At 36.9% G+C, this 23,865-nt stretch overlaps 2 protein-coding genes across 7 annotated transcripts; both read right to left on the bottom strand.

The window, feature by feature from the left end:
• Nucleotides 1-1,277: 1,277 nt before the first annotated feature.
• Nucleotides 1,278-11,951, bottom strand: LOC107816337 (protein ROS1A). Of its 6 annotated transcripts, none has more exons than XM_075251223.1 (22): nt 11,809-11,951; nt 11,422-11,580; nt 9,322-10,149; nt 7,766-9,205; nt 7,311-7,685; nt 7,149-7,239; nt 5,856-7,071; nt 5,638-5,717; nt 5,457-5,541; nt 5,269-5,360; nt 5,121-5,189; nt 4,960-4,996; nt 4,777-4,859; nt 3,941-4,432; nt 3,616-3,652; nt 3,485-3,542; nt 3,303-3,388; nt 3,153-3,218; nt 2,932-3,046; nt 2,793-2,831; nt 2,126-2,263; nt 1,278-1,581 (listed from the first exon to the last, which is right to left on the bottom strand). In XM_075251223.1, the coding sequence occupies exons 2-21, from the start codon at nt 11,564-11,566 to the stop codon at nt 2,172-2,174; spliced, it is 5,526 nt and encodes a 1,841-aa protein (XP_075107324.1). In that variant the 5' UTR covers nt 11,567-11,580; nt 11,809-11,951; the 3' UTR covers nt 1,278-1,581; nt 2,126-2,171. The 6 variants fall into 6 exon arrangements, 4 of the variants coding, with proteins under 4 accessions (XP_075107324.1, XP_075107323.1, XP_016497519.2 ...); XM_075251222.1 differs by having other exon boundaries at nt 1,278-1,311; XM_016642033.2 differs by lacking the exon at nt 1,278-1,581 and having other exon boundaries at nt 1,897-2,263.
• A 2,994-nt stretch (nt 11,952-14,945) lies between these two features.
• Nucleotides 14,946-15,773, bottom strand: LOC107816335 (uncharacterized). Its single transcript, XM_016642031.1, has one exon. It carries the CDS (start codon nt 15,771-15,773, stop codon nt 14,946-14,948), a length of 828 nt encoding a protein of 275 aa, XP_016497517.1.
• Nucleotides 15,774-23,865: the final 8,092 nt, after the last annotated feature.

Raw genomic sequence — 23,865 nt, 5'->3', positions numbered from 1 at the left:
ATGGTATTATAAAAGAGTCTGAGAAGTAGGCAGAGCAGAGAGAGTGTAGACTTTAGATTGAGGTGCCTCGATTTTCGTTCCTCCCCTTTCGTTTCCTTTCAGTTTCTCAGTTTTGGCAGTGCTGAAGGCCGAGCACAGACCAGCAGTTCGTCAGGTGTGGACATTAGAGAGAGACACCATTGTTGTTTGTTTCTGCCCAAATGCACCGTATTCCTGCACTTCCAATCTCTACCCTCCAATTTTTATTTTTATTTTGTTTTCCACTCGACTTGGATTATCCACTTTAGAGCGACTAAAGTCTCACTTTAGAGCAAAGCGTATTTTACTAAAAGTGACTCCATTCCGAAGGCTTAAACCCGAGAATGGAGGGTACTTACCAACTCTTGGTGCTACCCCCCCAACTTAACAATCTCATTAACTCCTTCAGGTACTATCCTTTTATCAATATACTATGACAAACATTTACCGCATGATCTCCACTCTGTTACAAGTAGAATTTCTGTGAGAAGCCCACCGTGGCAGGCAATGGACCTATCCTTCGCACAATCGAATTGGGCCACCAATTTTAAAGAGATCTTTACATAAATAGCCAGCCGCTTCACCATTTATATTTTTTAGCCGGCATACATAAAATAACATACACTAATTCATACATGGATTATAAAACCTGTAAGACCTATACTAAAAATTTGCTCTAGAACAACTGGGCTCCAAGTATAGAAGTTAGAACTTGAAATTCTTAGACAGCATTTCTGTTGGAGTTCAACATCAATAGATATTGTGCTTGACTGAAGCATCCTCTCATGTTTCAACTAAGTCGCTCTTCTTACAAGACCCAAACATTATGTGCAAACCTTATGTAAAGGTATGGATGGAAATGCATTCTAAATGAAATCCTCTCAGCAGTTGCCAAGTTGAAGTGCATAGCATCCTTCAAGTGTTCAGAGTACAAGTTAAATTGAACTAAAGAAATTCCAGTTGTTTTCTGAGGCCCTCTACATTACAAAACAATAAGTATGCTAACCATACAGAAATCAGTGGGTGACAATGGTGGGAGCAGAAAGAATTCTCTGAACTTCCGATACTATGGAAAACATCCATGTATACTTCACATGATAATGGTATAGCAGTTCTACGTTCAGGTCGGTAATGTTAATCATAGTCTACGAAATCTATTATAGAACATATTAAATTGTACTTGGATGATAAGGAGTGATATAAAAGTTATATGTTTACCTGTTAAAGACGTTATGAACCATGGCATGGAGCATGCATAGTTAACCAACAACTTACCGTCAAACCAAAGTTATGCTGTGTAAGAGAATAGAAATACAATATATCAACAATCAGCTTTGACATAATTGCACGCAGCTACAATCCCTCAATTTTAGGCACCTATGACCTGCTTAAACAAACAATCAACATACGACTCTACTATATGAAGCAATTTAAGGATGAATTTAGCTAACATAAGACTATCAAAAAAAAAGGGCAGCCCGGTGAACTAAACTCCTGCTATGCGCGGGTCCGGGGAAGGGCCGGACCACAAGGGTCTAGTATACGCAGCCTTATCCTGCATTTCTGCAAGAGGTTGTTCAAAAATTAAAGAGGGAAAGAGCAAGTACCATACAAAGAAGAATAAACAACCATAACTTTATACTGTCCAGAATACATCAAACATTTTGTATGACAATGAGCTGACTGACATATGTTCGACTCCTCCTAAATAAAGGCACTCAAGTCATACACCATCTTTTTCCTTGATATTTTTCAAGTCATATACCATTTGAGTGCATCCCAAATGAGAATAGATATCTTCCTTTGTTTCACAGAGAATAAAGGTCTCCCAGGATCTAGCATAAGTTATGTCCTTATAACTTGGCAGGATAGCTCTTAATCAGGAAAATAGACTAACCAAATGATCAAAGCAATGATTGAAATAACTACAACAAGAAAATCCTGTCAAGTAATAGAAATCGCAAAAGAATGAAACAATTCTAGCAACTATATGAGCGACTAGGATGACCTTTTCCATCAAAGGACGATCATGATTCTCACAAGAAAATTATGTTAAACGAATGATAAATGGGTACAGGTTTTCAAAAATAGTTTATGCTTTTATCACCTATCAAATCATTTTGCCACCTCTAAATGCAAATCATCAGAATTCACTATCTTTTACTTTTTGATCCTGAATGGAACCGATCATGGAGGGGTCTGGGTGCCCTCTGCTCTCTGTCATATCCTCTCACAGTCATATATCCTGCGAAAAGATACAAGATCGGAAACATAAGACAATTTTTTCCTTCAGCAAGAAAGTACTGTTTCTTGTAATTTTTATTCATCTAAACATAAGGTGATTGTGAATTACGGTCATGATATTACTTGCCTTGTTACGAAACTTACCATCATCAAATCAAACATAAAAGATGAACAGGGCTAATATGCCTGTGGAAATGCCTTTTCACTGTCATTGGAGTATAATATTTGGCCCCTACGTTGTATACAAAAGACATGATACTGTATTTTGTTCCAACATTTCTCTATCACCTAGTTCGTAGGCAAGATATCCTAGTCATTTCATTATGTATTTCCAAGATTTCCACTATAATAGAAACTTATATTTTGTGAAATCCATTTTAGCCAAGATTTCCTTTCAATTTTCACTAGACTTCTGACCATTCTTAGTAATTCTATTTAATATATCAAGTTCAGAAGAGATATGAAGGTATAGAACCTCACAATAGCAACACTTTTTTCAATTTTGTATATACAGAAGAGATGTGCCATACCTCTCCAAAAGCAATACTGAATGTCTTCTGTTGACATGCCTGGTTTGAATTATGAGTAATATCAGTATTTATGAAGCCAAGTCTTGATAAAACATGACCAGATCAAGTGAAATATTACAAGCAACAGAATATTTTCTACCTTTAAAAATGGTCGTAACTGAAGTTCCACACAATAAAGTTCTTCGTCTCAAATGCCATATTGATGTCCTCGGAACAGGAATTGGGTTTTTGCTTGACTCATGATCAGCAAAAACCTGGTGTACAATAAATTATTTGTGAGGTTGACTGTAACACAATGAAGTAGTGACCATGCAGCAACAAAGAGGAGTTCATGGGGAAACAATCACACAATCTGATTACCTCATTAACTTGAAAGTACGTTCCATTAAGTGGAAAACTTCCCCTGTTCGCCGTCCGACATGGTATCTGTAAAATCATGGTAGTATGTCTCATATCCAAATGAAGAATCTCTTAGGAAACAATATGAAGGAATGTTCGTGATGAACTTACCAAAATAGTTCCATAAACTATCTGATCATATTGGGAGGAACTTGGACTGCCTGAGCATATCTCTGCATCACGTCGTTCTAGTTCCTCTTAAAGTTAAAAAAATAGTTAGTTTGAACTACGTCAGGAGAGATGCATTATTAGGAGATGACATTCATAGTAAGCATCCACCAATACTTCTTTACCTGTTCGGCAGATGGCAAGAAGGTAAGGGCAGGGGTCATCAGGCTCCCGTTCCTCAAACTGTAAAGTAGTAGACATTAATCCATGTAGTTGCATAAAAACAACTGACATCTTAAGATGTATAAGAAATTACCCCACTCAAAAGAGGATGTGAATCTGGAAGCTCATACCTGCAACCGAATGAGGAATTGTTGGCTTTTATGAAACTTTTCTAGATATTTTCTCACATAAGAAATATAAGTATCAAGACTTAGTAAATATGCTGCCTGATGAAAATTTTGATGTCAAAAACATCAAACCCTGTCATAGTTATAATCAGCCAAATGCTGTATGCCAAAAGCTTAAGCAAATAACAACTGCATGTGTTCAATTTAACATACTATTTGCTCATGTTATAAGCATATGGTTCTGTAACTTGAAATATTTGCTATACGCAAAAAGATGGAATTATTACTTACACTAAGTGCTCAGTCCTTAGTCGACTCTCATACTTCAGTTTACGAGCAGGATGTGAAGCAGACACTGGATTCAAAAGAACCAAGGCTTTTGACACTTCTTCATCTCGATTCAATGTACTGATCTCATCAACAATGTTCAACACACTTTCTTGAAACTCTGTAGTGTTGGACTTGTTGATAAAGTTCAAGACATTTTCTCGAAACTCTTCAGTGTTGAGTCGGATGGTAGGTATCTCCTGCTCATGCTCCACCTCATAAGGAAAGTCTTCAATGTCTCGTTCCAGTGATTCTAGAGGTTTTTGCTCAGGAGATGCTGGCATTTCTATGATAGGCTCACAATCTTGAGTCTGGAACCTGGACTCCAAGAAGCTTCTGCTAGAAAGGGACAAAGTTGGTGATGGCAGACACATGTTTGGGACTTCATCAACTCTAACAGGCTGCTTAACGGTGACCACTCCTTTCTGCTGTGGTCCTGGGAGGCGAAGCCTAGAACTGCATAGTGCAAATTTATAAATATTCTGACGCACGAGGATGAATTTGACAAGGTTTCTTGGAATATGAAGTATTCATTGTTTGGAAATCACTTTTTTGCACCTGAGGTTATTCAGGTGAATAGGTTTTTCTACCAACACCAAAAGGGAAGTAACCTACTAGTGATACTTCTTTACCAAATTTTCTTCTCTTTCTTTTCCTATCTTGTCTCCTTCTATTATCTTTACCTATGGGAATTGTTAATACTTCAGATATTTTCGTTTACTAAACAGGCCTAGATATCAATTGCATCAAAAAAACAAAAAATAGTTTATTTTATAGTTGAGCAGTAATCCGATGCGAACCTTGCAAATGCACTTGCAAAGTGTCTGCAGTCGGCTCTCATTGGGCAGGCATTACAGTTTGGACTTCTCTTCGTACAGAAAACCTGTGTGATATTGAAGAAAACTCCTGCTGTTAGTGCTCAGTGAAGAAATAATATAGCTAATCAAACTCTGCTCTCATTGACGGTTGAGTGTAAATCTGACCTTTCCAAATGTGATCATATGATAATGCAGTTCATATCTGCCACACGTACCAAACTTAATGAGCAGAAGATTTTCAGGAACAAATTTTCGGTTACTTAGAATTAAAGGTAACAAGCAAATCCATTAACACGAAAACTCTAAAGAAAGTGGAAATGCATTACAGTGTTAGCAGATCAAGGTTGCAAAGACGTGGCCAAAGGTACTTTTGTATGTCACTCTCCAGGGGGTACCTAATTGGAAAGAAAATCAACACTTAATATACACTAGCTCAACCTTAGCAACACTAAATAGAATTTATTCAATTAAAACCTCTCCAGAAGATGCATCTGGATGCCATCAGGTAGTGGTTGCAAAGGGACCCATCCTAGACGTACTGCTATTCGAGCAACATTTATGTCAACCTTGTGAGCAAAAAATGAGAAAATAAGAAAAACCCAGAATGTTGAGATTCCTTAAGGCCAAAAAAAGTGGACAAAAACTCCCTGCTGAAAACTTACAGGAAAAGCAAGATTCCGAAGTGTCAAAAGTCGAACACAATCCACACTCTTCGGTCCAATCCCATCTATACTCAACAAGTATTCTCTGAACAGAAGCAGAGTAATAAAACAATGCTCGACAACATCTTAACTTTAAATACCACGATGACCATAATTTTGAGTAAATAATTTACGTTCTTACTTCACTTTATCTCGTGGGACATCTCTTAACCACTCAAGGTCAATGCTTCCATGATCTTCAACCAATCGATTAAGAAAATTCTGCAAAGCTCATATCACCAACCGATTGATTAAAAGAACACCAATGTAAGCAGATCAATCAATCAACTATGAGCTACTCTAAGTGTGGTACACATAGATTATAAATAAAATGAGAGAACTGAAACCACTACAGTGTACCTTGATCTTTGCAGCAAGAACATTACCCTGTCCTCGACCTTTGATTGGCTCAAAAATCTTTTCAACATCTGCATGTCTAACGGCTTCCCAATTGACAGAATCCCTATTTCTTTCGGTAAGAACACCGGATCTTCCAGTAGAATAGGTTTTCCTCAATTCATCCCAATCAATTTCTCTTTTTGGGAATTCATCTTTCTTTCTCGATATTGTCTTGGGCAAATTGACCGCTTCATTTCCTAAATCACCACTCTTAGCGGAGATTATCACTTCTGAACTGCAAGAAGTGGCTGTAACCTGACTTCCACAAGTATGCTCAGCTATATTTTTCTCCTCTCGAGTTCCATCCGATCTCTCATTTATGTGGTCACCACTGTTAGCGGAGATTATCACTTCTGAGCTGCATGAAGTGACTGTCACCTGACTTCCACAAGCATCCTCTCGAGTTCCATCCAATCTCTCATTAATGCAGACACCACTGTTAGCAGAGATTCTCACTTCTGAACTGCAAGAAGTGGCTGTAACCTGACTTCCACAAGTATCCTCAGCTCTATTATTTTCCTCTCGAGTTCCATCCAATCTCTCATTTATGCAGTCACCACTGTTAGCGGAGATTATCACTTCTGAGCTGCATGAAGCGACTGTAACCTGACTTCCACAAGTATCCTCAGCCCTAATTTTTTCCTCTCGAGTTCCATCCAATCTCTCATTTATACAGTCACCACACTTAGTGGAGATTATCACTTCTGAGCTGCAAGAAGTGACTGTAACCTGACTTCCACAAGTATCCTCTCGAGTTCCATCCAATCTCTCATTTATGCAGTCACCACTCTCAGTGGAGATTATCACTTCTGAGCTGCAACAAGTGACTGTAACCTGACTTCCACAAGTATCCTCAGGTCTATTTTTTTCCTCTCGAGTTCCATCCAATCTCTCATTTATGCAGTCCCCCACGTGAGGTAAGTGTCTATAAGATGTAGGCAAATATTCTGATGTATGTATATCATCTACAAAAGATAATTCATCTAAGCTTGACCTACATATGGACATTGCACTTCGAGAAGAACCAGCAAACCCAGGATCATTCTGATTGGCACAGACTTCTCTTTCAAATGAATCTCGCATTCCCTCTCTTATCATAAAAGCTTGTCCTTGTGGGGTAGTCATTTCTTGCTTATTTTGCGGTGGGAATGCTGAAGCAAGAAGCATGAAGGCATTGCTACATAGTGGGTGCAATAAGATTATTTACACTCCACGGAATGAGAAAAAATGGGTATGTAATACAATGAAGTTTACCTTGAAAGATTATCTGATACATTTTGTGTTAGGTAAACGCCAACCACAGAGTCTACCACGGACCCTTTCCATTGGGAAAAGCGCCTATCACCTGGAAGTTTCCCTTTAGCATGAAAGTTAAAGCATCAAACTACTTGTAAGACAGAAAAGTTTAAGATGTACCTAAGACAAGACGCATGCGGGCAATAAATGACACCGCCCTTCCTTGAAATATTTTTCTTTGCTCCTCCCACCATATCTCCTTCTCTTTATCCAGGTCTTCATCAATTTCACCTTCATTTTCTATAAGTAGTTTCCACACTCGCAGTGACTCCGTATCAATATCAACCTTGGGCAGTTTTGGTCTCAAGGGCTTATACTTTCCCTTGTGAACAGTTATTGGACCAAAAGGATTCCACAAGACAAGCTGTCCAGCATTATTACTGGTTCTTTTCTTACTGATCGCTATTCTTTTTCTATAGGTTCTCTGATCGCAGATTCTTATATTCTCTAACCTCTGAATAAGTGATGCAACCAAGGATTCCAAGTCCGTTGAACCTGCAAAATTGTATCAATATATACATTACAACTATTACAATAAGTGAGAAAAGGATAAATGCAGGTCGGAAGTAGATTACTCTGTGATCTAGGACACAGATTTTCATGCCGTAGGCATTCTTGAATTTCATTGCAAGCTGATTTATCTGTTCTACGCCACAGATCTTCATGTTGTGGGTATTCTCGAATTTCATTGCAAGCTGATTTATCTGTTCTAGGCCACAGCTCTTCATGTTGTGGGCATTCTCGAATTTCATTGCAAGCTGATTTATCTGTTCTAGGCCACAGATCTTCATGCGGTGGCCATTCTTGGATTTCATTGCAAGCTGATATATCTGTTCTAGGCCATACATCTTCATGTTGTTGGCATTCCTGAATTTCATTGCGAGCTGATTTATCTGCTTTAGGCCACAGATATTCATGTTGTGGGCATCCTTGAATTTCAGGGCAAGCTGATGTATCTATAAAAGGTTCAATCCTGTTAATTGCACTTATTTCTGATGTAAGGCAGAGGGAATCTAGAATAACAGTTGATCTTTCACTATTTTTAGATCTTTTCCTTTTGGACATGACTAGTGGAGGCAAAGTTAAGGCAAGACTTAAAGGTTCTAGATCTGTGTTTTCTTCCCCGTAAGCAGACTTGGTCCTCTTAGGATGGATAGATCTCTTCCTCCGAGACTTCACTATAGGGGACAAGCCAAGCACACAATCAAAAGATTCTGGATCAGCCATTGCAGCTCTAATTTGATATTCGGTAGGTAGAACCTCTCCAACAAAATGTGATTTTAAGTTTACATTCTGCTCCAAGTTCACAGTTGAAAACCATATCTTTTTAGTACCACTGGCAGTTCTAGAACTTCTCCTTGTAGCTCTCTTGGCAATTATAAAACAACTCTTTTTAGCTCTCTTGGCAATTTTAAAACGCTTTTTTGTAGCTCTCTTTGCACCAAGTCTTCCATACCTCCTCTTTGCACTGGAAGACACTTTGCATCTCATATCAGTATTCAATGCATTCTGGCCTTTGTCTGCATGATGAGCATTCAAAAAATTGAAAAACACAAGTGCTTTTCTCCTTTTAGTCCTCCTTTTCTTGCATATTATTGGAAAATGCCAACCAGTCTGGTCCGCAGATCCTCGGTCATTCTGGTAGAGATCAGCTTCATCTCCTATAAAAGATATAGTACCAATGTTACCTCTTGTCCTTCTTTTATAAACTTTTGGAAAATGATGCTGAGAATCACTTTGATCTGGGGCTTCATGGTCATTCGGGTAGATATCAGCTTCATTTCCTGCCAAAGACAAGGTACCAATGTTTCTTCTTCTCCTCCTTCCATAAACTTTCAGAAAACGATTCTGACAACCAATTTGGTCCGTTGTTCCATGGTCATTCTGGTAGATACCAGCTTCATTTCCTGGCAAGGACATCATACCTGTTTTACTTTTGGTCCTCCTTTTATAAACGTTCAGAATATGATGCTGGCAGGCTCTTTGGTCAATTTGGCAGGTACTAGCTTCATTTTCTGCCAAAGACATGGTGCCAATGTTAATTCTTCGAAAAGTGAGATCAGTTCCAAGAATTCTTTGAGAAGTAAAAAACTTACAACAAAAGAATAGTCATACAATGGAATTTGGTTACCTCGGTTGGGCTGGGAAGTTGACTCTGCCTCTATATTATGTTCTAAGCCAGTGGTGCTAATATCATAACCGTCATGTAAATTAGCTTTCAACAGGCTAGCACGTGTGTCATGGCTGCTTTCATCTTTTGCCAGAACAATCAAGTTCGGAATCAGTGACTCCTTGTCTACATTTGCAGCACAGTTGATATCAGTTTCAACTGCTTGCTCGTTAACACCGTCCAGTCTATTTGTCAAGAATTTGTTGCAACTATGTGTTACATGATCTTTGATCACTTCTGCAGCTCTCTCGGAAATAACATCATTCTCAATTTCCAAATTAAAATCTAGAGCTCGTCTGCATGACTTCACATCATGCCCAAGATCTACATTAATATTGTGCTCCATTTCCGGCTGAGGAGTTGAAACCTTTAGGACTAGAGATTCAGGAATAGTTCCTGGAGTCTTTCTGTTAGGTGCTTGCATATCACTATCTCCTGATAAATCAACTGAGACTTTGTCGCAGTCCTTTCTTAGTTTACTCTTTGTCCTAGCACTTGCCTTTAAGTTAACTGGTTTTGGAGTCGAAGGCTTTATCTTAGGCTTTGGAGTCTTTTTGGGCTTGCTTTCATCAAAGATTTTTGGTTTGTGTTTTTTCAATCTAGGTTTCTTCCTTGGTCTGTCATTCAGGTCAAAGATACCACCCTGTTTCTTCCTGGGATAACCCTTCTGAATAGGAGTTGAAGGAGACATGGAAGCTGATTTAGAATCACAATCCAGTTTTCCACTTTGGACTTTGCTCCTCCCTTCAATCACAGCAGAAACCTCCTCATCCTTTTTTAGGCTGTTATCTGCAAAAAGAAATTTGGATGCTCAACGTTTAAAACATTTGAACTTACTGGAAATTTGGACATGGATTAGTTGACAGTGATTTTGTTGGTGCCCTTTCTTTTGAAAAATTACATCAATTACATTTAAGTACATCAGAAACAGGTAGCTCATTATAATTCCAACAATAATACAAGGAAAAAAAGGAAAACTAAGAAGAATTTAATTAAGCATCAAGGAATCAAAATTGAGCCACTAAGTGCAGCATTATCGTGTATTCTACCATTCTAATACCAATCTTCCAGTGGTTATTGTAATGAATGCTTGCAGTGTTGTCATGTATTCTACCATTCTAACACTAATCTTCCGGTGGTTATTGTAACGAATGGTAGCATGAGGTTCTTCCATCCTTATATTTTAGTCCTACATGTTTTGTTAATTTCAGTAGCAACATCAACAACAACCCAGTAAAATCCCACAGGTGGGGTCTGGGGAGGGTAGTGTGTACACAGACCTTACCCCTATCCCGATGGGGCATAGAGGCTGTTTCCGATAGACCCTCAGCTCAAGAAGACAGAAAAGACGAGAAGAGACAATATATCAGTACCGTCTAACAGAAACTCTGCTAGATAGTTCATCATTAGGCTTTTACTTCTCGTTTAGACCGAGCATCGTAAAGCATGACTTGAGTGAAAACCTATCTTTTCTCTCTTCCTTATTCTTACTGTTTTCCTTCTTTTCTCACTGCATGGCTTATTTGGGATTAGCTTCTGCTGTATTAACTGCTTCAGTCATACATTCAACTACGATCACTAAGTTCCATTAACTATTGATAATCTAAAAGATTTACTCTCAAATGTTGCTATAATAGATGCCGCAGTTACTTAAAACAACATTGGATGGAAAGTTTACTAAACTGCTCAACAAATTACATCATTGTTAGTTGCATGAAATGAACAAAAAGCGTAGTTATATAAAGTGTTACTTATACATTGAGAAGGATATACAAAAACTCTTGGATATTTGCAGAAAAGGAGCTTGCATATACTTGGGGAAAAAATGTTCCATAATCTATTGAGGCAACCATCACGCAGAAACAAAATACACAGGATCAATTTCTTAATAATTATTGAAAAATCCGACCTACTGAAACTGTGATACTAAAATTAAGCTACACGCTGACAGTAAAAAAATATTTGTACAATGAGGTCACTTTAATGGTAATTAACTGTTATAATAGGTAAAGCTATACTGATCCTATAACAATATCAACAGTGTCAGTGTATATAACTTACCTGAACTACTTATGGACGAAACTTTGTTGAAATCAGCATTATTAGAGTTAAATTCTGGTGTTGCTAACATGCACTTGTCGGGTGTTATTGGTGCCCATGAAACTGCTTTCTGCAACTGTTCCTGCGCAGCATTGCCCAGTTCCATCTCTACTTCTTCTCCTATTTCAATTACATGAAAAACACAAGAAAAATCATCAGGATTAAAAACCTAAAAACAGTAACGGAAATTAAACTAGTAATTGAATAAGAGAACGAAGTCAACACACTCGAAAAAAAAACTTTAAGTCTCTATAACTAATCATTTTGCTTTGTGGGCGAGATGATCATCCCAAACATAAATTTGTTCTTACTCACAGGAAAACTGTAATTATAAAATTTCTAACTTACCTGTGAAAATTCCAGCAGGAAAACTGACAATAAGAGAAACTAGAAGGAAGAGAAAAGCATTATACAGAATTCCTAAAATTGATTCCCGCAGCAGAAACAGGGACTGTATGTAAAAGTGGTGGTGTATGAGATAAGTGGAGGAATGGGCCAGTAAAAAGTGTAAAGAGGGGTAGGGTTAAAAGAGTTTGACTTCTACCATGAGAGTACAACGTATGACTAATTGTGATTATTACAACTGTAAATCCTGAAATTAAGTTGACTTAACCAACTGCTTCATAACTGTAAAAATTTATATGCACCTATTTACATTAAACCAATTAAAAACGTGTATTTTCATACATACATAATTATATAATATGAATTCTTACTTTAATTTTCAATTATGTAATTTAATATACTATGTATTTATCCTTCATGACCACTTTCTCTTCTTTATTATTATTTTCCATTTCTACATAACTAAACTACTTTTCCGATAATAAGGAAACATATCTTTCCATAATAGGTTGATTAAATAAATACTTTACATGATTATATGTAGTTCAAAATTTTTGTACCTGCATTATTTTGGCTCAACAGTTCTTTTCCTCTTTTAAAAGACCGACTTTTTGAATTAAATTATTTTGATTTTCTATTCTATATTCAAAAAATGCACGGATTTTTCATTTATACGTTTAGAGATTTCAGTCAGAGAGTTTTTCCAAATAATTATTAGAATTCAAAAAAAAAAACAAAAAAAACCCTAAATATTAAAAAGTGTATCAATTTATTCTACTTATCTCCCATATTGAGTATGCTATTTAAGCATGTTGGTATATGAGGTCCATGCTGGATTTGAAGGCCCAATTAGTCATTTATCAATATTATTTCTTTACTTGGAATTTGGAAAAGGACAATTTGTATGGTAAAGACCATTGTCCTTTTCAACTACGGCATTGAACATAAGGCATAAAAATAATTTGCAAAGTACACAAATTGAATAGAGAGAGACAGACAAAATGTATTTTCCTTTTATAAGATAACAGAGAGAGAGAGAGCATATAGTTCATAACATACATATAACTATAGCAAATAACATAGGACAAAGAAGTATGTAGTATCTTGGGTGAAGGCCGAAGAAAGAAGAAGGCGCTAATCACCATATTCATCAAAATGGGAAGGCAAATTACATAAGTTGCCACCTGACATATGGCTCAAATCCTCCTTACACACTTTTTATGAACGATAATAATATTACGCACGCAACTTTTCTAAAGTGTATCTAGTACACACCTCTTGTGACCAGGTCTAAGCGTGTGTAACACAAAACGGTAGAAGCGCGTGGACAGTAAAAGCAGACAATTTCTGACTTAAATCAACGGCCATAAACAAATCCCAACGGCCATTTTTAAACAAATAAAAGGGCCCTCAACCCATTTCTTCTCAAATTGGACCCGTATTCACCTCCATCTTCCTCCTTGAAAGCTCGAAGTTGCAGAATATTTCTTCTTTTTGACATCTTCTTAGGTGTTTTTCTGTTGCCAATATTACAATCTTCTTTTACTTCTTCCTTCTGTTTTTCGACATTAGGGTTCAATTTCTAGGGTTCAATTTTAGGGTTAGGAGAAATGCATAATCTGAGAAAATTTTGTTATTGTGGTGAAGAAGTTGTGGTGATACAGTCATGGAGTATTGATAATCCTAGTCGTCGATTTTACGAATGTCCATTTTATGAGGTAAATATCAATTATACTTTTATAATCGATTTTATATTCCTTAATAATTTTTTCTCTTCGATTTTCAGAGGGACAGTCGCTCGGCATGTAATTTTTTTGTGTGGTTTGATCCCCCAACTCCAGAACACTTGAAAATTGTGATTTTGGGGCTGCTTAAGAAGAAGAGGGTGTTTGATGCATTATTAAAAGAAAATAGGAATCAAAGAAATTGGAGGAGATTGTGTGTGCTGGTTTTAATTGTAATTGTATTGAAGTTGATTGTGTTGATTGTTATATAATGTAAGAAAATGAATGAAGCTTTTTGGTAGATTTTGTATCCCTTTGTTAGAAATGAATGAAATTTTTTGTAACTGTTAATGTTGTTTGGTTTGTGATTATTGCTATGTGAGCTGAAAATGCAGATAATATACTGCGTACACAGTTAAATAGTGGCTAAAATTGCTGCCTAAAATACAACTCAAATGCTGAAATACTAAAGTAGTAAAACTAAAGAGATGAATCTGCCCAGAAATTTTCAATTTAAAACACATATCATCATAAAGTAAAGGTATTCATTACAGTCACCTAATAGTAGCCCGCCTTAACAAAAATATAGGTTGATATCTTAACAGCATACCAAAATAACAACAGCCTGCCTTAACAAAATAACAACATTGAATACACCACTTAACAGCAGTTCCAAAATAATCTAACAACAGTTCCAAAATAACTTAACAATCACAATAACAACATTCAATACACAACTACATATAGTTGTTCTTGGATGGCTGGGATGATGAACTTGCTTGACTTAGATTGGAATGGGATGCAGCAGTTCTTTCAAGTTGTCTTCTAGTAATGGCTGGTCTACCATTCCATTTTACTCCACTTGTTGACTTGTAGGCACATTCATGAATATCTGATGAAGACCTCTTTTCACCACCATAAGAAACCACTATTAGTTTACCTCCACCAGACTGCCAAAACAGAAAATATTTAGTAAAGTAGTTAAATCAAACAAGACATAAAGTTAAGTTTGAAGTACTTACAGAAAAACTTGTGAACCCACTGCTTGATTGAAACAGTCCAAACCCAAAACTTCTAGTTCCTCTTCCACTACCTCTACCAGTTCATCTTCCTATTCCAGGGGCAGAAGTAGTTGAAGTTGAAAGTGTATTACTTCTTCTACCTCTACGAGTTCCTCTTCCTCTACCAGTAGCAGCAGGGGCAGAAGTAGTTGAAGTTGAAGCTCTAGGAGCAGTTGTTCCTGTTTCTCTTCCTCTGCCTCTTCCTCCACATCTTTCTCTATAAGAAGCATTTGCAGGAGTAGAATCTGCAGGCCTTGATTTCTTGGGGCAGCTCCTTTTGTTGTGTCCATAGCCACCACAGTCTGAACATGTCATCTCCATACCCCTTCTTGAAAGCTTTCCAGACTTAGAATGTTCAGTTTCTTCTCTTTTTCTTTGGTCTGCCAGGCATCTTTTTAATTGGTGGGGGTTCAATTGGTGAATTGGTAGATGTTGGCCATGTCTGCATATTTGGTACAAGCTGGATAAATGTTGAATATGCCTTCAGATAAGTAGATTTGTGGTACCAGTGAGATATGTAGTTAATTAGCTCAATGTTCTTGAAGTGCATAGCAGCAATCGCATGAGCACAAGGGATACCCTTCAGCATCCATGACCTGCAGGTACAAGTCTGAGTTTGCATATTCACACAGTGCTTCAATACCACTCTTAATAAGGTATCCTCAACCTCATAGCCATATTCACCATTCCATTTGATTGTACACCTCATAGACTGGACCATGTTATCCTGGTACACTTTCATAGCAATTGGGGATATATCACATATCCATGTATCTACAAACTCCCTCAACTTTCCTATTCTCTCCATCATTTTCACTCTGATTTCCTCCAATATTGTGATGAATGTCTTGTGTCTAGCAGCAAGTATCCAAGCATTAAAGATCTCGCACATATTGTTGTCAATTATATCACATTTTCTGTCACAGTTGAAGTATGCTCTGCACCAGGTTTCCTTGTTATACCTTAAGAGGCTCTCACATATTCCATTCATAAGCATATTCAAGTTGTCCAGGTGGAAATTCAATTCTGCCACACATGATGCTCTAGCACACCTCCAGAAGTTATTTTTCCTCTCTAATCCTCTCCAATATTTGGACCAGTTTGCTAATATATGTCTGGCACACCACCTATATTCACTTTCAGCCAATACTTCTGATACAGCTTTAAGCAATCCCCGTAACATAAGAAGAATATATTAGTTACCAACAGAAATATAAATAAGAAAAATTAAGTATTGACAGTAATGAAGTCACCTTTTGCATATCAGACATGATAGTGAGATCCCTTCTATCTTGAAGCTCTAAGTCATGAGTCACACATTTCAGAAAACCATGTCCAAGTGAAACTGTTCTCACACTCTACAATGGCCCAAGCAATAGGGAATATCTGATTGTTGCCATCCTTTGATACTGCTACAAGCAGTTGACCCTTACAAATGCCTTTCAAAAAGAATCCATCAAGGCTAATTATCCTTCTGCAACCTTCAGACCATCCTTTTTTCATAGCATAGAAGCACATGTAAAATGAATTGAAGACAATCTTGCCTTCACCTTGATCTTCTACCTTCACAACACAAGTTGTACCTGAATTTGTCCGTAATAAAATATCTCTATAATCATGGAGTCTCTTGAATTCAACATGCACATCACCTAATATCTCCTTCAGAATTTCTGCTCTAGCTCTATGGAGAGTAGACCTACCAACATACATGTCCAGTTCATCCTTAATGAGCTTTTTCATCTCCTAAACTTTCATATTTGGTTGACACAATCTTATCCATGTAATGCTTTGCAAGGTATTTGGAGTTGCAGAGTTTGTTTTTATTTGTTTTGTAACACTTGTGACAGGACAATACTTTATTACCTTAAAATTGTTGGATCTGCCATCTTTGCTTGCAGCCAATAACCATGGACATTTTGGGTGCATGCATTTTACCCTCACCCTACCAGGTTCATTAATATACTTTTCAATTTGAACTCCTTTATGAATTGCATACTTAGTAACAACCAACCTAAAATCATCAACACTCTAAAAAGTCATCCCCAACTCCCAGGTTATTTTCTTGACAGTTGGATCAAATATCAGGGCTTTTTTCCTCCTCTTGGCAGCCATTCTCTCCTTATGTTATTCATCAAATTCATCTTCAGCATTTGAAGGAAAGCTTTCAGTATCAAACGACCCAAAATAAGGCTCATATGTCCCTACTAAGCCTGTGTACCTATTTTGCTTGCTACCAGTTCTTAATTCATCAAAATCAATATCAACTCCTGCATCACCTAGGTTAATATCACCCCTATCTTTTGGCCTTTCACTCATCTTCCTCCTATATTTTCTCAGTTCATCCCTACACTCTGCAAATTCTTCATGAATATCAGATCCATAATCATTATCATCAGAAACATGTAAGTCTACTCCATCACTCTCATCACTATCAGGATTATCAAAGTCTGAATCATTCTCATTGTCATCATCACCCTCATCACCATCTGATTCACTATTTACTTCACTCTCTTGTTCTCTTGAAGGTGCAGGAGCAGGGGCAAGTGCAGGTTCAGGTTCACTATCTTCTTCTTCTAAGATTACTGTGCTCTTAAAAGCTCCACTATTACTCCCACCAACTCCTTTACTAGCCTCATTTATGTCAACAACATTTAAAGGGACATCATGAGTCACATAAATATCTAAGGTATCCTCATCTTCCAATTCATTACAAATATCTAATATATCCTTATCTGTGAGAATATTTATCAATTTATCCGTCCTATCCATTGGACAAATATACAACTCAGCCACATTCTTAAATTCATATAACTTAGTGTAGTTCATCAGTTCAATAAAAGACAGTAAATCCACATCTACATCTAAAGTCAATGTTTGACTACCCTCCACATAACGAGCAAAGTTACTAGGAACTAAGACCCCATCATGGTACCACTTGAGTGTCATCAATTTAAAAGATATTTTTCTGCAAATAAACAAGGGGACAAATAAATCGACTGGCATATGCAACAACTAAAAATAAGAAAATACAGATGAAATACAAAAGTGGAGACAAAGACAAGAGCATATCACATTGTTCAAAGCAATGCTATTACAATAATCACTTAAACCCTAACTTTACACACGGTTTGCAAACACAAATTAAATCTTTTTATAAAAAACTCTCTGTAAAGGCAACAACACGACAACTTCACAGTAATATCGATAATGACAAAAGATTCCCCTTTTAAAAAGTCCGAAAACCCTAAAGCAAATAGAAGCAATTTCGAAAAAACTTTAGGTTCAACCCACCCACTACTAAAATAAACGGGTAATGCAGGGAGAAGAAAATTACTAACCTAAAATCGCATAAATCCACCTCCCATACAAGATGAAAGCCTTGCTTGAGATAGTCGTCGGAATCGCTTTCACTAGCGTTCCTTAGAGATATATGAAGAAATGAGAGTTAATTTGGGATAAATTAGGTTTAACCCTTTTTAACAGATGGGTCGGGTATGGTCGGGTTGATTAATATAATATAAGAGGTTAAAAATAAGTGGGTCAAGTTTATAAAATAAAGTCAAACGTGTGAAATATACGGATGAACTTTTTACGGGACCTGGTCAAAAGAGGTGTGTACTAGATACACTTTAGAAAGGTTGCGTGTGTAATATGATTATCGTCCACAAAAAATATGTAAGGTGGATTTGGGCCATAGGTTAGGTGGCAACTTATGTATTTCGCCAAATGGGAAACATCTCTAACGGGCATACATACTTCACTTAAACATCTTTAGAGAAAAATATTGATTCAAAGAAAATAGAAGTTTCTTTACATTTACTTCATTTCCTTTTCTTTTTGTTGTATCAATATTCTCAAAGAATCAACTTGAGCATTAAGGTAGGCTCTTGACCGTTCCAAAGAATTAATCTCCTGGAGACACATTGTTGTTTTTGATGATGTAAAATTATTTCCTTTTGTAGTAAAATTTATAATTTATTTTAAAACTACATAAAAATATACTTTTTAAATTTCAAGAAAACAATAGAGTTGATTTCTCAAAGGGCATTGACATTCAGTTGATTGCAGAGTGAAGTCACATTTTCTATCACTATAAAACTGTCTAACTTAACCCAACCTAAACCAACTTTCATGTGCCGAAAAGATGACCTGAATGCCACAGCCATGAAAATTACATGTGAACCCAAAAATTGCAAACAAGAAATCCTCCTTGAGGGTAGGTGATCACGCTCAACTCTAGTCCTAAAAAGGATAAGCGATCGCTGTAAATACAATCTGGCCTAAAAGTCCAGAGTCGAATCTCACAGAGAACTAAGGTTTAGCTACAACTGTTCATTATCACCAAGAAGACAAGTTCGAACAATTTCTAAGTTGTAAATATAAAAATTCTTATGTCTAACTAATTAACTAACAAATTAAAGGAGTGAATTAACAACTAAAGATACTAAGGGTTGGAGATAGGATTAAGTAGGTCTAGAGTTATGATTTTCCCAATTGTCGGAATCCTTCCCGCTACGTCTCCTATAATTTCGCCTAATTATTCTCTACTGATCGTGAGCACTTTAGGTGTCGTAATTCTCTCCCGAGCAACTACCACAATTTACTAGACATATTCTCCCGAATTACGCTAGCTGGCACAATCTTACCGCTCACTATGACCACGTCAAGATTTTGTTATTCCTAAATCCACCTTTAAACTTGCCGTATTGATTCCCCATATACGTTAGGAGTGACATTGTTCAAAAACTATCTAAATATGTACCCTTTCCCAAGCAATACATAATAAATAGGCACAGTCAATTGATGGCCATTCAATCAAAAGAAATAAGCACGTAGTTGAATAAGTAAAGAAATTCAAAAGCTAAATTATATTTAAACTTAACAAGAATTCATCCTCCAAAAGGTTCCATCAAAATCCTAAATAATAAATTAGCTACTCATAATAGTATGTGAAAATACAATACTAAAATGTATAACCAACAATAGAAAACAGGAAGAAGAAAGGAAAAACTCGTGGTTGAATCTTCATGCTTGCTCCTAGTGTATTCTTGCCTCCAAAGGTATTGTGTAACCCCAAAGTAGTGTCTCCTCCTCCAAATTTGTGTAAAAATCATGTTTAGCATGTATTTATATGACCTAGGTAGGGTGGAGGGCCGTCCAATACAATCCAATCTCGGATAGGAGAGTTGGAATCCGTGTCTGCCTTCGTGCGTCGCGCGCCCATGGACGCGGACTCAGCTTTTATAATTTTTCAGTTCGCGAAGCGATCCGTGCCTTTGCTTCACTTCGCTATGTTGTACCTTCAGTTTTCTCCTTTTTCGCGTCCGTTTTCGTGCCACGCATGAGATTGGACGAGCTCCCAATTCTTTTCATCTCCTCCTTTTTGTGTCCAATTATCATCTTTTGATCATTTATCATCCAAACTCGTTCTTACACATAAGAAACACATAATGAGCATATTTCACCTCAAAAATCACGTAATCTCCTGCGACAAATATACTAAAAAATATGCACTTTTCATCATTTATCACCACCCCACACTTAAACTCTTGTTGGTCCTCGAGCAACCGCATGTCGGCAAGTACACTTTTCATAACATACTCAAGCATTCTACCAATGACAATGGTTTATATTAATCCTTAGAACCCGACATAAGGACTCTTCATACTCTCCTCATTTTTAGACCAATGCCAAGACTATTTAAAATATTTGTGTGACTCTTCTAACATCCTAGGCTCAAAAATTGACTCCACTACATTCCTCTTTATGACTCATTTCTTGTGCAGACTAAAGATACGAGTCCCTTACCAATCCGTTGTAAAGCATGTGCCCTCACCAAAAAAACAAAGAGAGTAATCAGTCCACACATTCAAATATGAATTCAAGTATAATTTAAGGACTCGCATAATGAAAGAATTCACTCACTCTCATAAAGAAACTCATGTGCCCCCAATGCTCGTACCATAGGCTTACCCGTAATATAAGTCTCTACTAATTTAAGCTCGCAATGTCTAGGATCAATTAGGTCTTCATGGATTGTAACGTAGGCTAAGGGACGGATATGATAGATATGGATAATAGTGACTAACCCTCCTAAGTACTTTTAATACAATATACTTTAACTTTTAAGCACATCCACTTCATGATCACTCAACATATCGCTACGAAACCGTATATAACGTAGCCCATTGACTTTAAGCACACCTACGTAAGCACTAGCACATATCAAAGTGAATTGGAGGAATTTTTTTATTTTGTATTTTCTTTTTATTTCTTTTTTTTTTCAAAATATTTTCAACACCCTCCATAAATTGGTATTTCCAGCTAGTGGCTCTCTTAATACACACATGCACCTTTTGTTCTTTCTATGGCTTCACTCAAAAACTACCCAATCTCTTTTTCTTCTCTTCTAGCGACTTAAGTGCTTTCGGAGGTAAAGGTTCAACAAGATTTAATTAAGAACAAAAGGGATTCGTCTTGTAATGTGGATACCAAAGAAAAGGTTTACATGTTCAAATGGGCTAACAAAGGATAATTTTATCACTAGTAGGCAAGTAGCTCATAGGTCAATCAAAGAAACACCTATATCATTTTCTAGACTCGCAAAGCTTACTTATTTCGCTTCAGCTCATACATAGGACAAGTTCTAGACTAGCACGGGACGACACAAAGTACAACCAAATATCTCACCTCACACAATGCACATGACTTACTCAGGGCGGCTCAGACCCGACTCTCAAGTTAAAGCAACTAGCACAGTCATCATATAATCCAAACACTATGAAGTAAAAGGAGTCAATAGACGAGCCCAAGCGTCAAAAGAAACACATATACTCTCAAGGCATATAGTCACAAGAATAAAGAAGAAAGTACTCAGTGCAAATACTCCAGCTCTAAGCCCCAACATAAAACATGTCAAAAAGTATAGATACTCAAGTTCTTCCTATTCCATTAACAGTTGAAAAAAAAAAGAAAAAAATCTTTTTGTATTTTTCTTTAGACTTTAAACCCTCAAGAAAACTGTCTAGGAAGTCCATTGTTGGGAAAAGTCCAAACTTTTTTGAAAATTCTACTAAAAAAAAAACTATCTGGTTCGAAGAGTCGTCCCTTGAAAAAGAACAGAGGTCATAAGAAAAACCAAAAGGGATTATTTCTACCTAATTATTGTTTTTCAATTTTTCCAACACATATAAAATAACACAACTAAACTAGCATAGGAATCTTCTCAAATAGTCTCTTCACCCCACACTTAAAATTGTCCATTGTCCCTACTGTACACCCATAAATACACGAGGGTAAAAGAAACTCCCTGGTAGGCCATAGGCCGAAGCATTAGCAGCTCATGAGGTACTCAGACTTCTCCCAAACTTGATTCTTTGTGCGGGTACCCCACACTTAGTTCTCACCATCTCACTTGCTTTGCTTTATTCCAATGACTTTGCTTCCCATACTCCTAGAGAAATAAAAAAATGACACTACACAAATAATACAAAAAAAATGAGTTAAAAAAAAACTGGGTTGCCTCCCAACAAGCGCTTGATTTAACGTCGCGGCACGATGCGAATCACTTTTTGCCTCTACCTCGAGCTTATGAATTGAACCCCAAGTTTTGCTTCAAGTTTACGATTATGCTCCTGGGGCGATACAAATTCTTACGAGCCAAAAATTAAATAAATTCTAATGTAATTTTTGGCTCTCGATCGAGGAGTGTCACCTTTCCTAGGCGGCCTTGAAAATTTTAAAATATAAGGCTCGTTTAGCTCTTCCCTTGACTCATTTTTATGCTCATACGGATCAATTTCCAATTCACCATCCGAACATACTGTAGAGAAGTGTTTGGAATGAGATCCATCGTGCTCAAATACATAAACTTCAAGATTTTCGACATCCTCAACAGCAATCACACTAGAGTCAACTAAATTTATATCCTAAATGTCCTTGGTTGACTCTAGTATTACTTATTCAACATCGGCATCCTCAAATTCTAGTTGGATAGATTGTTGGTGTTCTACTTTGGACCCATCCATTGGCACCTCAATTTCTATCTCTAATACACACTACTCCTGGCTACTATCCATAATATTAACATGTTGAGCATTAAAAGTTTCAACTAGTTGACTCACTTGAGCCTCCAAGTTGCGAATAGTTGCATCTTGCCTTTGTATTTGCAGTTGTGTCTCATCATTTTTTTTTTCACAAGGTACCTTAGCATATCCTTGATCTCTTTCAGATCGTCATCCCCGATTTCTTTGTTCCTGTTAACCTCACAAGAAAAAGTAGAATCATCATAGTAAGGGGTTGGGGGAGGATACGAAATATAAGCACAACCATAAAAGTGACCATCTTGATCACCACACATATCACACACATTCCACACATATGATTGAGTTGGTGCACTTAACTCGCTCTCGAAAATATTTTGATAATTTTGACATGCAGGGGAGGGAGTGGATTCACGTGAACCCATCCTCCTCTCCCTAAAATCATGTATATAGCACTAGTGAATTTCAACAACAATACTTAAATTAACACGGGTGAACCCAAGCTCAAGTGAGCACTTTAGTACATTGGTAAGGAGGTGCACCTTCTGCCTTTTAGTTAGAGATTCAATCCCCCTACTCTTTTTTCTTTTAAATTATATTTTAATTAATAAATAGGGTTGAATCCCCATGCCCCTACCTTTTTTTCTAATTAAACACATTTTTTGTTTTTTTCCCTTTTTTATAGGTTACACATTTTCTTTTTATCTTTTATCCTTCTCTTTTTAGTCTTTATTTTGACTTTTAAAATTCCAAAACCAACAATATATCTCTTAGGCATCGTCTCGGAAACTCGGGTCTCTAGCGCTTATGATGCACCCATGCTCTTGAAATCCTAGATACGCCTCTGCTGACATGAGTGGTTTCCTCCACAATATGCATAAGAATGATCAAAAGTAGAATTTTCAACATCAAAACTCTCATAGTTCCACGATGCCATGTCTCACAAATCAAAACTAAAAACAAAATAAAATAAAAATTCAAACTTGACACTAAGCAATATTTACAGCTACAGCTACAACATTAGTTTTCCGGCAACGACGCCAAAATTTGATCACGCCCAACTCTAGTACTAAAAAGGATAAGCGGTCGTTGCAAATATAATCCGGTCTAAAAGTCCGGAGTCAAATCCCATAGAGAACTAAGGTTTAGCTACAACTGTTCACTATCACCAAGAAGACAAGTTCGAACAATTTCGAAGTTATAAATATGAAAATTCGTATGTCCAACTAATTA

This window comes from Nicotiana tabacum, chromosome 4, assembly GCF_000715075.1.
Source record: "Nicotiana tabacum cultivar K326 chromosome 4, ASM71507v2, whole genome shotgun sequence".
Taxonomy (NCBI): domain Eukaryota; kingdom Viridiplantae; phylum Streptophyta; class Magnoliopsida; order Solanales; family Solanaceae; genus Nicotiana; species Nicotiana tabacum.
This window is presented reverse-complemented; position numbering and strand designations above follow the sequence as displayed.

Bases quoted from the DNA above. Each gene is read 5' to 3' on its own strand.
- LOC107816337 (XM_075251223.1), bottom strand. From the start codon at position 11,566: ATGGAACTGGGCAATGCTGCGCAGGAACAGTTGCAGAAAGCAGTTTCA. The intron at 9,206-9,321 runs GTAACCAAATTC...TGTCTTTGGCAG, and splicing joins AACTTCCCAGCCCAACCGAG to AAAATGAAGCTAGTACCTGC. The intron at 7,072-7,148 runs GTAAACTTCATT...CCCACTATGTAG, and splicing joins GTATCAGATAATCTTTCAAG to CAATGCCTTCATGCTTCTTG.
- LOC107816335 (XM_016642031.1), bottom strand. From the start codon at position 15,773: ATGTTACGGGGATTGCTTAAAGCTGTATCAGAAGTATTGGCTGAAAGT.